The sequence below is a fragment of the Kogia breviceps genome, chromosome 6 (genome assembly GCF_026419965.1).
Source record: "Kogia breviceps isolate mKogBre1 chromosome 6, mKogBre1 haplotype 1, whole genome shotgun sequence".
Lineage (NCBI taxonomy): Eukaryota > Metazoa > Chordata > Mammalia > Artiodactyla > Physeteridae > Kogia > Kogia breviceps.
Window position 1 is genome coordinate 57123495 of NC_081315.1, and position 15560 is coordinate 57139054.

The 15560-nt window shown below is 36.2% G+C and overlaps 1 protein-coding gene across 2 annotated transcripts in view; it reads left to right on the forward strand.

Moving 5' to 3' along the window:
- The window catches only part of USO1 (USO1 vesicle transport factor), a 94940-nt gene that overhangs the window by 59004 nt on the left and 20376 nt on the right, over positions 1 to 15560 (forward strand). The window contains exons 9-14 of one of the 2 annotated variants that reach the window (XM_059066863.2): positions 3864 to 4042; positions 9502 to 9642; positions 11473 to 11561; positions 11953 to 12107; positions 12715 to 12926; positions 14578 to 14598. In XM_059066863.2, the coding sequence (XP_058922846.1) occupies positions 3864 to 4042; positions 9502 to 9642; positions 11473 to 11561; positions 11953 to 12107; positions 12715 to 12926; positions 14578 to 14598 (797 nt within the window). The remainder of the gene's footprint in view (positions 1 to 3863; positions 4043 to 9501; positions 9643 to 11472; positions 11562 to 11952; positions 12108 to 12714; positions 12927 to 14577; positions 14599 to 15560) is intronic. The other variant, XM_059066864.2, reaches the window with a different exon arrangement.

Genomic DNA, 15560 nt, shown 5'->3' on the forward strand with positions numbered 1-15560 from the left:
CCTATAGTTTTCTTTCTTTGTGACGTCTTTGTCTGGTTTTGGTATCAGGGTGATGGTGGCCTCGTAGAATGAGTTTGGGAGTGTTCCTACCTCTGCTATCTTTTGGAAGAGTTTCAGAAGGATAGGTGTTAGCTCTTCTCTAAATGTTTGATAGAATTCGCCTGTGAAGCCATCTGGTCCTGGGCTTTTGTTTGTTGGAAGATTTTTAATCACAGTTTCAATTTCAGTGCTTGTGATTTTTCTTTCCAGTTCTTATACCACTTTTCTTTTCTTTGTCTCATTGCACTGATCAGAATCTTTAGTACAGTGTTGAATAGTTGCTGACTGTAATGAGAGTGTTGACGTTTCACCTTTAAGTTTGACTTTTGCTAAGAGTTTTTATCATGAGTGAGTCTTGCATTTTAGTAACTTTTTATTTTTTTCTACATCTATGGAAATTATCAGATTATTCTTTAATCTAAAAGGGCTTTTTCTTTAAAATGGAAGAGACTACAACAACTGTGAGCAAGCAGAGAGGGGACAGATATGATATGAGAGAGAGAGAGAGAAAAGACAACAGTCAGTGGTACATAATACCTGAAAAAAGAGGAAGTTAATAGAATCCACAGGAGAGGTAGGAACTGGTTGTTGAAGATAGGAGAAGAAGGAGCTCATCTTCCATCATAACGGGGGATAGTGCGGGTGAAGATGCAAGTCCTTTTTCACATTTGGTGACAGGGAGTTGAGTTGAAGGCAGAGGCATATGCTGAGAGTGAAAGAGGAGGACACAGTTGAGAATCATGGAGAAGACTGAAAATAGTCTTTTGGAGAATAGGAGAGCTTGTTGACTATTGTAATTAGGAAGATTTCCAGGCAAGGATAAAGGCCCCATTGAGGGTGTTCACCATGATTTCATAGCAGTGCAGGCTACTTGATTATGTGATCCCCTGTCTCCCTGAGTACTCAGCTGTCTAGGTACAGATATAGAAAAAAAGCCAGGCAGGCAGTTTTTGACAGGATAGTGCCTTTCCAGGCAGGTGCTATGAAAAGATAGTGAGACAAGAGAGCTCAGCAAATTATCCGTAGGGTGGAAGAAATGAAGACCTGTATGTGCTAAGCTAGATAGGGAAGGAAGTAAAGACAGAAGCGTTTTTAAAAAGAAGAAAGAAGACTTGCTGATGGGTTGAAAGTCTCAGGGAAGCCACAGAACAGATATATTGAGAATACTTGAGCTGGAAAGATGGGAGGTTTTAGTAATAGAGTAAGGATTATCTCTGAAGATGAGGCCAAGGAACTGAAGGGTCCAGATATTAGATGGGTTGTCACTGAAATTGAAATCAAGAGTGACAGCAGAACATGGAGACAGAAAGAAGACTCTGAGTGAGGTGCTGGTGTTGGCAGTGAACAAGGAGTAGTGACCATGAATTTGTTACAGAACTGCAGTGAGGACTGGTAATAGATGGTACAGCCAGATGGCCTGAGCCTCAGTGAGTAAAAGTAATTTACTCTTAGATGAAAGAGAAAATGGTCAAGTGGGACTTCACTAAATTGAAAATTTAGTCTGCAAAAGACACTGCTGAGAGAATGCAAAGATAAGCCATAGACTGAAAGGAAAGATTTGCAAAACACATCTGAAAAAGGACTTGTATCCAGAATACACAGAGAACTCTTAAAGTTCAATAAGAAGTAAAGAAACAACCCAATTAAAAAATGAACAAAAGATCTGAGCAGACGTATCACCAAAGAAAATATATAGATGGTATATAGCATATGAAAAGACACTCAACATCATATGTCATTAGGGAAATGCAAATTAAAACAATGAGACATCACTATACACCTATTAGGCAAAAATCTAGAACACTGATAACACCAAAAGTAAGCAACGGTGTAGAGCTCTCATGTATTGCTGATGGGAATGCAAAATGATACAACCATTTTGGAAGACCGTTTGGTGGTTTCCTACCAAGTTTAACATACTCTTAACACACAGTCCAGCAATCACACTCCTTGGTATTTACCCAAATGAGTAGAAAACTTATATCTACACAAATCCTGCACATGAATATTTATGGCAGCTTTATTCATAATTGCCCAAACTTGGAAGCAACCAAGATGTCCTCCAGTAGGTGAATGGATAAACAAACTGTGGTACATTCAGACAATGGAATATTATTCAACAATAAAAAGTTTTCAAGCCATGAAAAGTCCTGGAGGAAACAAATGCATATTGCTAAGTGAAATAAGACAGTCTGGAGAGGCTACATACTTTATGATTCCAAGTAGATGACATTCAGAAAAGACAAAACCATATAGAGACAGTAAAAAGACCAGCGGTTGCCAGGGATTCAGGAGTAGGAAGAAAGAGGAATGAATAGGTGGAACACAGGATTTTTAGAGCAGTGAAACTATTCTGTATGATACTGTAACGGTGGGTACATGAAATTATACATATGTTGAAATCTATATAATTTACAACACAAAGAGTGAACCCTAATGTAAACTATGACCATGAGTTAATAATGTATCAATATTCATTCATCAGTCTAACAAATGTACCACACTAATGCTAAGTGGTAATAGCAGTGGAAAATGAGACGGAGAGAGTATATGGGAATTCCCTTTATTTGTTGCTCGGTTTTTCCGTAAACCTGAAGCTGCTCTGAAAAATCAAGTCTGTTTTTTGGAGTTTTTGTTGTTGTTGTTTTGTTTTGTTTTTGACCCTGCCGCACGGCTTGTGGGATCTTAGTTTAGTTCCCCAACCAGGGATCGAACCCAGGCCCTCAGCAGTGAAAACGCAGAGCCCTAACCACTGGACCACCAAGGAATTCCCTAAAATCTGTTCCTTTTTAAAAAGCAATTAATTCTTACAATCATGCAGCTTAACTAGTAGGAACAAAAGTGTGCGTGTACTACACAGAGGAACCTACTTGCTGTGAGCATCCAGCCTTTTTTTTTCATATGCTTTGCAGAGGAAACAGAGCTCATTGGTTAGGAAGCCTGAGGAGTGGCCAGATATCTGTAAGGAAGACAAGGAGGGAGTCGTCAGTGTTTTAGAAACCAAAAGAAGAGGAAGTTCAAGGAAGAGGCATAAAGACAACAATGTCAAGTGCTTCTTAGCGATTAAATAATATATGATTGATTCATTCAACAAATATTTAGTAGTGACCTACCATGTATACATCTGATATCTTGTCTCTCTCTCTCTTTTTTTTTTTTTTTGGCCTCACCACATGGCGTGTGGGATCTCATCAAACCTGCGCCCCTTGTGGTGGGAGCGTGGAGTCTTAACTGCTGGACCACCAGGGAAGTCCCAAAATGTAGACTTTTTTTTAAAAGCCATTTTACTTTCTTCTTGGAATGTTTTTCTGCATCCCACCTACTTCATGTGACTAATTCCTGCTTATCTTTCCCATTGGTGTTTATTTTATTATTATTATTTTTATTTTGGCCGCACCATACGGCATGTGGGATCTTGTCTCTATATCTGCTGAGGATACAGAGAGGTAAGTAGGACATTCACAAATTCCTGTCTTCATGAATTATAATCTAGTGAAGACAGATACTACATAATAATAAAAGGAACAGGCTACTGTGAGAGCATATAGCTGGTGATCCTAACCTACTCACTGGATCTCGCTAATCTATTCCTGAAGAAATGATGTGTAAGCTGGATTTGAAGAAAAAATGTGAGTTACTGAAGTGAGTGGATAGTTGAAAGTAGAAGTCAGGAGATCACTGGGGGACCTGAGGAGGAGCAGGCTCACTGCCGTGCATACTGAAGAGGTGCTGAGCATTGAGATTTTTCTTTTGAAATGTTTGAGGATTGAATTTTCCTTCAGGTTTTATCAGCCTTAACATTCCATTTTACATTCTTTCCCCAGGTATAGTAGTGGAAGATTGTCTGATTTTGCTTCAAAACCTGTTGAAAAACAACAATTCCAATCAAAATTTTTTTAAAGAAGGCTCATATATTCAGCGTATGAAACCTTGGTTTGAAGTTGGAGATGAAAATTCAGGCTGGTCTGCACAGAAAGTGACTAATCTTCACCTAATGCTACAGGTATACTGTCCTTAGACATAAACGTGATAAGAATTTTGACAGTGATCCTTTCAAAGAAAAGAAAATGGCTTGTTTGATAAATCCAGGATGTTGAATTGGTTTCATATGGGCTTTAAAAAAAAAAAAAAAAAACCCTTTTAATATGGAGATTTGCAGTTATACAAAGAGATGGAAATCCCCCCACACACACCCATCAGTTAGTTTCAATAATTATTAACATCTGGCAATTTTGTTTCATCTTTTATCCCCCTCTCTGGCCCTGCAGGATTATTTTAAAGCAAATCCAAACATACAGTTTCCTGATAGGTTTTGCACTAGAAAATAACAGGTTAGCTTGTTGAGTTGAATTTTTAAAATCTACTATCTTCAGTTAAGGTTCTAATATCATAAACTTTAATACACAGAATAATAAGTTCAAAGAAATTCATTCAGTAAACATTTACTGAGAGCCAGGCACTGGATGCTTGGAAATGAATGGTAATGTCCCTGCCCACAAAGATTGATAGTCTTGAGTTTTAAATCTAATACAAGTTAAATTGACAAATCACGTGTAATTTTATTTAAGCTTTATGGTGAAAGCTTGGTAGTGATAGACAGTAAAAGTGAAGACAGTAGGATCCCAAATGAATTCTACATCAGAGAAAATGACAAAGTTTTTAGAGTAGTTTACTTACTTATCCCTTTATTGAATTCCCCTTCTCCAGACCCTTAAGCTAATACGGGTCTCCCACCTTCCTGACTCTCTAGTGATTCCTGTGGGTCTTCGAGTGTCTCTGAATTGTGCCTGCATCTCTGAAGTTGTGTTCCTCAAAACTAGATGGTTAATCAGACTGGTAATTAGAATCCACATATTGTTGCATGCTCTGGGAGTTGCCTGCATAGCGTTGATTGATAATTAGGGTGACCATATGCCCCAGTTCACCAGGCCAGTATTCATTTTGTTATTACTAATAGTGTCCTCTTTCACTTCAAAAGTGTTCCAGTTTAGATAATAAATTATATAGTTAGCCTATTTAGAATATGCCTAAAAACTGTTAGGAAAATATTTTACAGGAGAACATGGCAGAATCTTTCTATTTATACTCCCATCTTCATTGTCTGTATTTTTACTTGTCAGTATTACACATTTCAAGGCTATTAGTTTATGTTTTAGAAATAGTGTCCCAGTGGTAAGCTTGATATTTTTGTTCAACACTGCTTTCTTTTTTTTTTAACATCTTTATTGGAGTATAATTGTTTTATAATAGTGTGTTAGTTTTTCCTTTACAACAAACTGAATCAGTTATACATATACATATGTTCCCATATCTCTTCCCTCTTGCATCACCCTCTCTCCCACCCTCCCTATCCCACCCCTCTAGGTGGTCACAAAGCACAGAGGTGATCTCCCTGTGCTATGCGGCAGCTTCCCACTAGCTATCTATTTTACATTTGGTAGTGTATATATGTCCCTGCCACTCTCTCACTTCGTCACAGCCCACCCTTCCCCCTCCCCATATCCTCAAGTCCATGCTCGAGTAAGTCTGTGTTTTATTCCCGTCCTACCACTAATCTCTTCATGACATTTTTTTCCCTTAGAGTCCATATATATGCAACACTGCTTTCTTAATAAAGGAAATTCCTCTAGAAAAGTAATTTTCAAAACGTGATTAGAGAAAATGAAGGGATCTGATGATGTACAAATTGTATATATATTTCCTGCCAGAGTGAAAATTTAAACTGCTTGAGCAGCTTACTCATGTTTTATAGCTTAGGGTACTATGTAAATAATTATTTTTGAAGAAAGTGTCACTTGTTTAAAAAGTAAAAGTACTATTTTGCCCCCTAAAAAAATGTAGAATAGAGTGCTGCATATAAACAGAAAAACACAGTATTCTGGTTATATAGTAAGTTAGTTCTTTCTTTAAGTATTCTTTGCTTTTAGAAAGTGAATAAACTAGATACTAATCTTGAAGAACGTAAACTTCAAAATAAAGAAACTGAGTTTAATTCACTTTAATATATTCTCCACGCAAAGACTGAGTAGTTGATGTAGTCATAGCTTCACAGGCCACAGGTTATCTTCTGCTTTTCAACCTATTAGAGGGCTCTTTCTTGATAGCTTTATTGCTTATATTTAGGGTTGCTTGTATTTCAGGTTCTCTATTATGCACCAAATGAAAATGCATTACAATTGATGATAAACAATCCTTTTTGGATAGATATTTCCATTTAGAATTATTCATCATCACAGTTATAATTATGATGGAATTCTAGGCCACTAAAAATTGAAATTGATACACTTGAGGATAGTTCATTCAAATTTTGCAAATTAAATTTTGGGGAAGCATCTTATTGAAAAATTTTTTAGTTGTAAAACATTTAAATTTTTTCTTAGAATGATAATTTTATGACTAATTCTACCTACAGGAATCCATTCTATGCCATTTTTTGGATAGATACTGCCAGTGACTCTCAGAAAGCTCATTACCTTATGAGAGACTCCTTTTCATTATTATTATATTTGTTATGGTGATCTGCGATCAGTATCTTTGATGTAACTATTGTAATTGTTTTGGGGCACCACGAATCACACCCGTGTAAGATAGAGAACTTAATTGATAAATGTGTGTGTTTGACTGCTCCACTGACTGACTGTTCCCCGTCTCCCTATTCCCTGAGACATAACAAATATTGAAATTAGGCCAGTTAATAACTTTACAGTGGCCTCTATGTATTCAAGTGAAAGGAAGGATCACATGTCTCTCACTTTAAATCAAAAGCTGGAAATGATTAAGCTTAGTGAGGAAGGCATGTTGAAAGCCTTCATAGGCCAAAAGCTAGGCCTCTTGCACCAAATTGTGAATGCAGAGGAAGAGTTATTGAAGGAAATTATAAGTGCTACCCCAATGAACACATGAACGATAAGAAAGTGAAACAGCCTTATTGATGATATGGAGAAAGTTTTAGTGGCCTAGATAGATGATCTAACCAATGACAACATTCCCTTAAGCCAGAGCCTAATCTGGAGCAAGGCCCTTACTCTCTTCAATTCTGTGAAGGTTGAGAGAGGTGAGGTAACTGCAGAAGAAAAGTTTGAAGCTAGCAGAGGTTCATGAGGTTTAAGGAAAGAAGCCATCTTCATAACATGAAAGTACAAGGTGAAGCATTAAGTGCTGATGTAGAAGCTGCAGCAAGTTATCCAGGTGATTTAGCTAAGATAATTAATGATGGTGGCTACACTAAACAACAAATTTTCAATGTAGATGAAACAGCTTTCTACTGGAAGAAGATGCCACCTAGGACTTTCATAGCTAGAGAGAAGCCAGAGAGAAATCAATGCCTGGCTTCAAAGCTTCGAAGGACAGGCTGACTCTCTTGTCAAGGGCTAATGCAGCTGGTGACTTTAATGTAAAGCCACTGTTCATTTACCATTCCAAAAATCCTATGGCTCTTAAGAATTATATGCCAAATATTTTCTGCCTGTGCTCTATTAAATGGACCGACAAAGCCTGGATGATAGCACATCTGTTTACAATATGGTTTACTGAATATTTTCAACCTACGGTTGAGACCTACTGCTCAGAAAAAAAAGATTCCTTTCAAAATATTACTGCTCATTGACAATGCACTTGGTCACCCGAGAGCTCTGCTGGAAGTGTACAAGGAGATTAATGTTGTTTTCATGCCAGCTAACACAGTGTCCACTCTGCAGCCCGTAGACCAAGGAGTGATTTTGACTTACAAGTCTCATTATTTAAGAGATACATTTTGGTTTCTTTGTTTTTTTAATATTTATTTGTTTGTTTGTTTGTTTGTTTGGCTGCACCAGGTCTTAGTTGCAGCATGCGGGATGTAGTTCCCTGACCAGGGATCGAACCTGGGCCCCCTGCATTGGGAGTGTAGGGTCTTAACCACTGGACCACCAGGGAGGTCCCTAAGAAATACATTTTGTAAGGCTGTAGCTGCCGTAGATAGTGATTCCTGTGATGGATCTAGGCAACTGAAAACTTTCTGGAAAATGAAGAACATTTGTGACTCATGGGAAGAGGTCAAAATATCAGCATTAACAGGAGTTTGGAAGAAGTTGATTCCAACCGTCATGGATGACCTTGAGGGATTCAAGACCTAAGTGGAAGAAGTAACTGCAGATGTGGTGGAAACAGCAAGAGAACTCAAATTAGAAGTGAAGCCTGGAGATGGGACTGAACTGCTACAATTTATGATAACACTTGAATGGATGAGGAGTTGCTTCTTAATGGATGAGCAGAGAAAGTGGTTTCTTGAAGTGGTATCTGCTCTTGGTGAATATGCTGTGAAGATTGTTGAAATGACAAAAAAGGATATTACAAAAACTTAATTGATAAAGCAGTGACAGGGCTTGAGAGGATTGACACCAATTTTGAAAGAAGTGTGGGTAAAATGCTATCAAACAGCATTGCATGCTACAGAGAAATCATGAAAGGAAAAGAAAGCTGATGCACTAAACTTCATTGTTGTCTCATTTTAAGAAATGGCCACAGACACCCCAACCTTCAGCAGTAAAAATAGCACTTTTCATACCCATTTTATTTTTTATATTTTATCTCCCCCCACAAAAACGTCCCCTTCCTTAGTGAAGTCGTTATCTATCATATGCACCAACTATAGCAATAAAATTGTTTTAGTCTCCTCTGTTATATCATTGATTACTTCTGTACATTTAGGGTAACATTTGTATAGCGCTTTGTCATTAATAAAGTAATCATAAATATACCATTTGATCTTTATATATATATATATATATAAGATTTTATACACACATTTACATATAACTCTAGTTTTAAAATGTAAGGTATATACAAATTTATTTTGAAGATGTAACTGTGCTGAACAGTTGTTTAAGATAACATTTTTCATGTCTCTGAAATTTCATGTTCAAGGTTAGACTAATCATAGCATCATAGAACCTTAGGGATTTAATTAGCATTAACAGTCAATGAGGCTAACACCTTGCCTAATGCACAAATCTTCAGCCATGTCTCCAGTTGTTCATTTTACCCTCTCTTTAAATATTTCCAGTTTGGGGGGAATTTTATCACACCTCAGGCCATTCTGTTTTCAGACCTGCTTTATGATTAGGTCTTTCATCTTTACTTCCATAAGAAATCTACCATCCTGTTACTTATTCATTATTCATTTTTATACAGACTGTGTTACAAATACTGTGCTTGTTGTTTGAGATACAAAAAATGACTGAGGCAGTTTCTGCTCTCTGGGAGTTCACAGTGACCTGAAGGAGATAAAATTAAGGAAATAGCATAATGTGGTATGTACTGTAACAGAACTATGGCCATGAGAGCATGCAGGAAAGAGCTCCTAGATCTGGCTGAGCAGTTGAGGGCATCCTTCACATAGGTTTTCTGTTCATATAGATCAAATTTGTCTCAAGACTTTTCAAATCTTTAAAAGACAGATTTTGTGTTCTCTTTCTTTCACAGCTTGTTCGTGTACTGGTTTCTCCAAATAACCCTCCCGGTGCTACCAGTAGCTGCCAAAAAGCTATGTTCCAGTGTGGCTTACTGCAGCAGCTTTGCACTATCCTAATGGCCACTGGAGTTCCTGCTGATATCCTGACTGAGGTAAACCAAATAAAGGCAGAGGCTACTCTGTGGAAGCTGAAATCAGGAAGCTTAGGAAGAATTAGATATCAGCTGAATGAAAAATAGGAATTGTTAACCATTCTTGTATGTTAAATTCCTTATTGACCCTATAAAATATTAGCATAATGATGACAGTATCAATTCCAAAAGGTGTATTCATTCCTCAAGTTTAATAGTATATAAATAATGTTAAAGCTTAGATGATTTCTCATTAATTTTATTGTATTCAACAGGAGTGTACAGTATGATTTATGTTTTTAATTTTGAGAAGAGTATGACTTAGTCAAGTAAGATTTGAGTCTTATTCATAGAATAATAAATTCTTTTTCCTTGACATATGGCATTTTCCGTTTCCTGCCTATTAAGAAAAAGAAGTTAGTTTGAAGAAAAGAAAGGTTTAGTTTATTTAATTTTTTTTCTCAAATTAACACATGCATATTAAAAGCACAGATAATAGTAAAAGTTTGATAGCAAAAACTGTCTTTGGACTCCCTCCTCCCTACCCTAAGCCCCACTTCCCCCCTATATAACCTTCCCACTTTACTTCCTCCTTGTCACCCCAGTAATTTGTATTTAAATCAATAATCGGGTTTATAGTTTTATGACAATTCCAATACTGTTTCCTGCTAAGCCAAATAGAGCCCTATATCTTTTTTTTTAATAATCCTTTTTCTTTCCTGAGTTATAATAATATTCTTTTTTCATTTTACGGATTTTCTATGTATCTATACATATTAACACTATCATATGCTTAACACATTGTTCCCCATTCCAGACCTTCTTATGGAAACCCTCCATCTTCCTGCTCCAATATGGGCTGCTTATTCTCTATTTCTGCCACACATCTCTTATCCTGGGACTTTCATTCACCATCCTCCAGCGATCCTTTTTCCTCTCTCTTAACTTGGGGATTCCTTGGTTACCTGGATTCTATGTCTTTTTCTCCCACCCGCTTGGTTCATTATCTTATTTTACTTAACTTCCTGAGAGAGGGCAAATGGCAAGATAATTTGTTTTTAGCTCTTTCATGTCATTCCTCCACCTGCAGTATGACTCTAATGTTTGGTTAGGTATGGAATTCAGAATTGGAAATCATTAACACTCAACTTTTAGAACATTATTCCAGTGTTGCTGTTAAGAAATCCGAAGCCATTTTGAATCTTCATCCTTTTTGTGTAACCTGCTTTCTCTCTCTAGAATCTTTCTTTGTTTATGGTTTTCTGAAATTTACTGGTGATGTGCTGTACCACACACCCCACCCCCACCCCCAATAATTTTGGGGCCCTTTCAAGCCAAGACATAAGTACTTCAGTTCTGAGGATGTTTTACGTATTCCTTGACCATTTCCTCTTTTCTGTTTCTGCAGCTCTATTAATAGATTGTTGGACTTTCTGGATCTAGTTTGTCTTTTTATCCTGTTTTCTTGAGGTTTTTTTTCAACTTCATCCTTAAATTGAATTTTTAATTTGCTACGTTTTAAATTTTTTCTCTGATTTAATTTTAAGCATCCTTTTCTTGTTTCATAGAAATGGATTCTATCTCTTAGGAGATATTAATTTTAGTTTATTGAGATTTTAAATGCGTGTGGTCAAGTGTTATTTTTAGTTAGAGGCCTATGCTTAATATTTTAAAATGTTATCTCAAGAAAGTGTTACAAGTTTATAATGCTGTCACTTATTTTTTTAGTGTCTAAGTTTTGCTGTTTAAAAGCAAAAAGCCAAAGAATATAACATTTTCTTCTTTTGAAAACAGGGTTTTTCCCTTGACTGACTTTCTCTAAATTCTCTCCCCCATCCCCATTCATTACAGACCATTAATACTGTATCAGAAGTTATTCGAGGCTGTCAAGTAAACCAAGACTACTTTGCTTCTGTAAATGCACCTTCAAACCCACCAAGGTAGGAAAAGGGAAATACTGAGATCCCACAGAGGAAGTGAAAACTTACTTTGGGATTTTAGGATATCTCATACACACATCTTATTCTTTTAAGAAGTTCAGTCATGTGTTTTGACACAAATTATCTGACAAGATAAATATGTTGGTATTTTAAGAGTTTGTGGTCTTTGGAACTTATGTATTTGGGCTCAGGTATCATTTCCTGGCTATGTGCCTTAAGCAAACAGATCATTTCTCACAGCTGCAGTTATCTTTTCTGTGAAATGGAGATGAAAATAGTTACTTGCTTGTGTTCTGGCTATGGTTTTTCAGTCAATAAAAGTGACTAGTTATTGATTTGTGTACCTGGATTGCAATGTTTCTTTTTGTTCTTTTCTTTTTAAATGCCACAGACCAGCCATTGTAGTACTTCTTATGTCGATGGTTAATGAAAGGCAGCCATTTGTATTGCGCTGTGCTGTTCTCTACTGTTTCCAGTGTTTCTTATATAAAAATCAGAAAGGACAAGGAGAAATTGTGTCAACACTTTTGCCTTCCACTATTGATGGTAAATAATTTCTTTTTTTTAAAAAATATGTATTTGGTTGTACCTGGTCTTAGTTGCGGCAGGTGGGCTCCTTAGTTGCAGCATGCAGGTGGGATCTAGTTCCCTGATCAGGGATCAAACCCAGGCCCCTTGCGCTGGGAGCACAGAGTCCTGTCCACTGGGCCACCAGGGAAGTCCCGTAAATAATTTAATTCTAATTTCAGTTTTAAAGTAAGTAATTGTCTTTTAAGCTTTTAATGGTAAAATATATCATAAATATATAGTAGATATTTAAATGTAGACTATTAGAATGTAATAGAATATTTAAAATATTGTATTTCCTTGAATTTGTTTTAGAAATGTAGTTTTTAATTAAGGTAATAATTTCTGGAGTATTACCATCATCAGTTTGATGCCTAAAGTATTCTAATATTTCTTTGTTCTGCAACTTTTCTTCCAAAGTACTTTTTTGTCATCTTTCCATTTGTTTTTGAAAAAACAGACTTTTGAAAGTGTTACTTAATACTACTAATTAACAAATTTTTAAGTAGCATTACATACTACTTTTGTGTGTTTGGAAAGCAACATAATTAATTTTTACCTTATTATCTGCCTGCCATCTTTGTAGCAACAGGTAATTCAGTCTCAGCTGGTCAGTTGTTATGCGGAGGTTTATTTTCTACTGATTCACTTTCAAACTGGTGTGCTGCTGTGGCCCTTGCCCATGCTTTGCAAGAAAATGCTACCCAGAAAGAACAATTGCTCAGGGTTCAACTTGCTACAAGTATTGGCAATCCTCCAGTTTCTTTATTGCAACAGTGCACCAACATACTTTCACAGGTAAAGTAGCCAGCAAAACTTCTCTAAAGGAGGGGTGGGGGAGAAAGTTTTACTTTGATGTCAGTGATACAAGGATTTAAGGATGTCCTTAGTAGATGTAGATGAAAAAGGAGAGAGGCAAGGACTGCTCATTAGCTCATTGTCACCAAAAACGGTTTTGTGGAGAGAAAGCAATAAATATTCTTATAAGAATGGTTCTGCCAAATTGTGAATAAGGTCTGCATCATGATGGGAACACATGTGCTGGACAGAAAGGTGGTTTTTTTGGATTTGTTTTCTTTTTATATCATCCACACAATTCTTGCATGTCATTTTCTGTTTCTGCTTAATAGCTGAATTCAGGTCATTAATGAGAGGAAATAGAATAGAGTGGTTCATAGCTGTGTGCCTCGCTCTTTCTCTTCCCAGAGCAATTGATCTTCCTTTCAGAAAACAAAAATAAAATACCATTCCAATGCTTATATAGTTAAACAGTAAACCCCCTGATGTTTGTGAGCTCTCACATCCTCAAAATGCCAAGACATATAATTTACCTAGTAAGATGTAGGTAAACAACTTAAAATGTTTACATTCCTTTAGACTCCTAATGAAAGCAGCTAAGCTTCATTGAAATGTGGATGCTAAGGCATTTAGGAATGTCCCTTACTATTATTAGATGATTTGCCCACATGTGCCAGCCTTGCTGTTAAACAATTCAGGTTCATGCTTTAGCAAAACTGTAAAGTCATAGACATTCAGAGTCACTCAAGGAGAGTAAAAATGTACATAAACCTAAAATTGATCTACCACTGGTATTATCCTATCCCTTCCCCCTGATATGTGGAGTCCTTCTTAATTCTTAATTTTGCCACGCTGGTTGAATTGTTTTATTGTGAGCTTTTAGAGAACATCAGTGCTATCCATATGAAGTTATAAATGAAACCTTGAAAACTAACTGTACTGAAATGGGAATTGAACACTTCCTTTGTTGCTTAGAATAGGTTTACTTTGATTGAAAGCCTGTTTTATCTTTATCATTTGTCTCTTAGTGATTTTTTTAAAAGTACCCCAAAGCATTCATATGCTTACTTATTTAATACTTGTCATTCTCTTGTTGCTGTGTGTGGAAACAGCTATTCATTTCTTTGTTTTTCTTAATTTTTTATTGGAGTATAGTTGATTTATAATGTTGTGTTAGTTTCACATGTACAGCAAAGTGAATCATTTATACATATATCTATTCTTTATTAGATTCTTTTCCCATATAGGTCATTACAGAGTACTGAGTAGAGTTCCCTGTGCTACACAGTAGGTCCTTATTAGTTATCTATTTTATATACAGTAGTGTATAACAGCGTTTCTTGAGCCAAACAGAAATTAACTGCCCAACAGTCATCACCACATACTTCACTCTAACATTGCAATTACAATTAATGCATAATGAGAAATCCCCAAGATAGTGGTGTGCTACCAGTCTAAGTAATGACAGTGCTATAAAATTATCCATTCTCCTCTAAAATGTATATACATTGTTATATAATAAAAGATTAGAACTATCCTGTCCCAAATTATTGGCTTGGGTTTCTAGAGACTGTATTTGAGGGATTTTTCTAGATTTACATTTTTCTAAATCAGTAATATTCATGAATAATTTTTAATGTATAATTTGCAGGGTGATAAGATCGACCGACGGGTATGTATTACTTGTTTGGGCTTAGGCATTTTCCTCCTACAGCAAGCCTTTTTCTTTGTCTTGGGTTTTGCTGGTTGGTTTTTTTAACTGCTTGTATGAAGTTATATCTACTCACACTTGTATGTGTCAGCAAGTTAATCTCTATAGTGGCTCTCCAGTTTTTCCTGTGGGGTATTGTAGTGGTGTTATTAAGGACTATGGGAATGAGAATCTGAAGCTATACTTGTGCTTCCTCTGGGGATGCTTGCACTTTCTGGAATTCCTTGGTTTTGGGTTTTTGGTGTGATTTTTCACCCAAGCTTGCTTCTTTATTTCCAATGAAACCATTTCAAAGGTAGTAAAATTTAGGATTTTAAGAATTTTGTCTTTAACCAGTATATGAAAGAATGTGATGACTTTTGTATTACTTAGGTTATTGAAAATATACAATAGTAAGTATAATTTTGTAATTTGAAAGAGTTTAAGTATCTTGAATTATTCTGGATGTAACCCATATGCTACACTACCATTGGGGATTCGTTTTTGATGCGTGTTGGGGGAGAGTGTGATTTGTGTTTGGTTTTGATTTGTTTTCTGGAGTATTTGGCAAAAATGGCATGTACCTTAATTCCATACTTGGAATTTGTGTTCATAATTTGTGTTCAATTATGCAGTGTGGATAGTAATAACTGAGGTCCTATTAGGAATTGTATCTGTGTATGAGCATGATTTAACACATTTTAATAACTCACACAGATGTATTTGGCAGCTTTAGCTGGCAGAATTTTTTATATTAGGTAAAGTACTTTCTAAGTATACATGTCATTCATTTAAAAGGGAAATTTTTGGAGGTATAATTTATGTACAGTAAAATGCACAGACCTTAAGTGTTCAATCTGATGATTTTTTTTTATTTTTTATTTTTTTTGTGGTACGCGGGCCTCTCACTGTTGTGGCCTCTCCCGTTGCAGAGCACAGGCTTG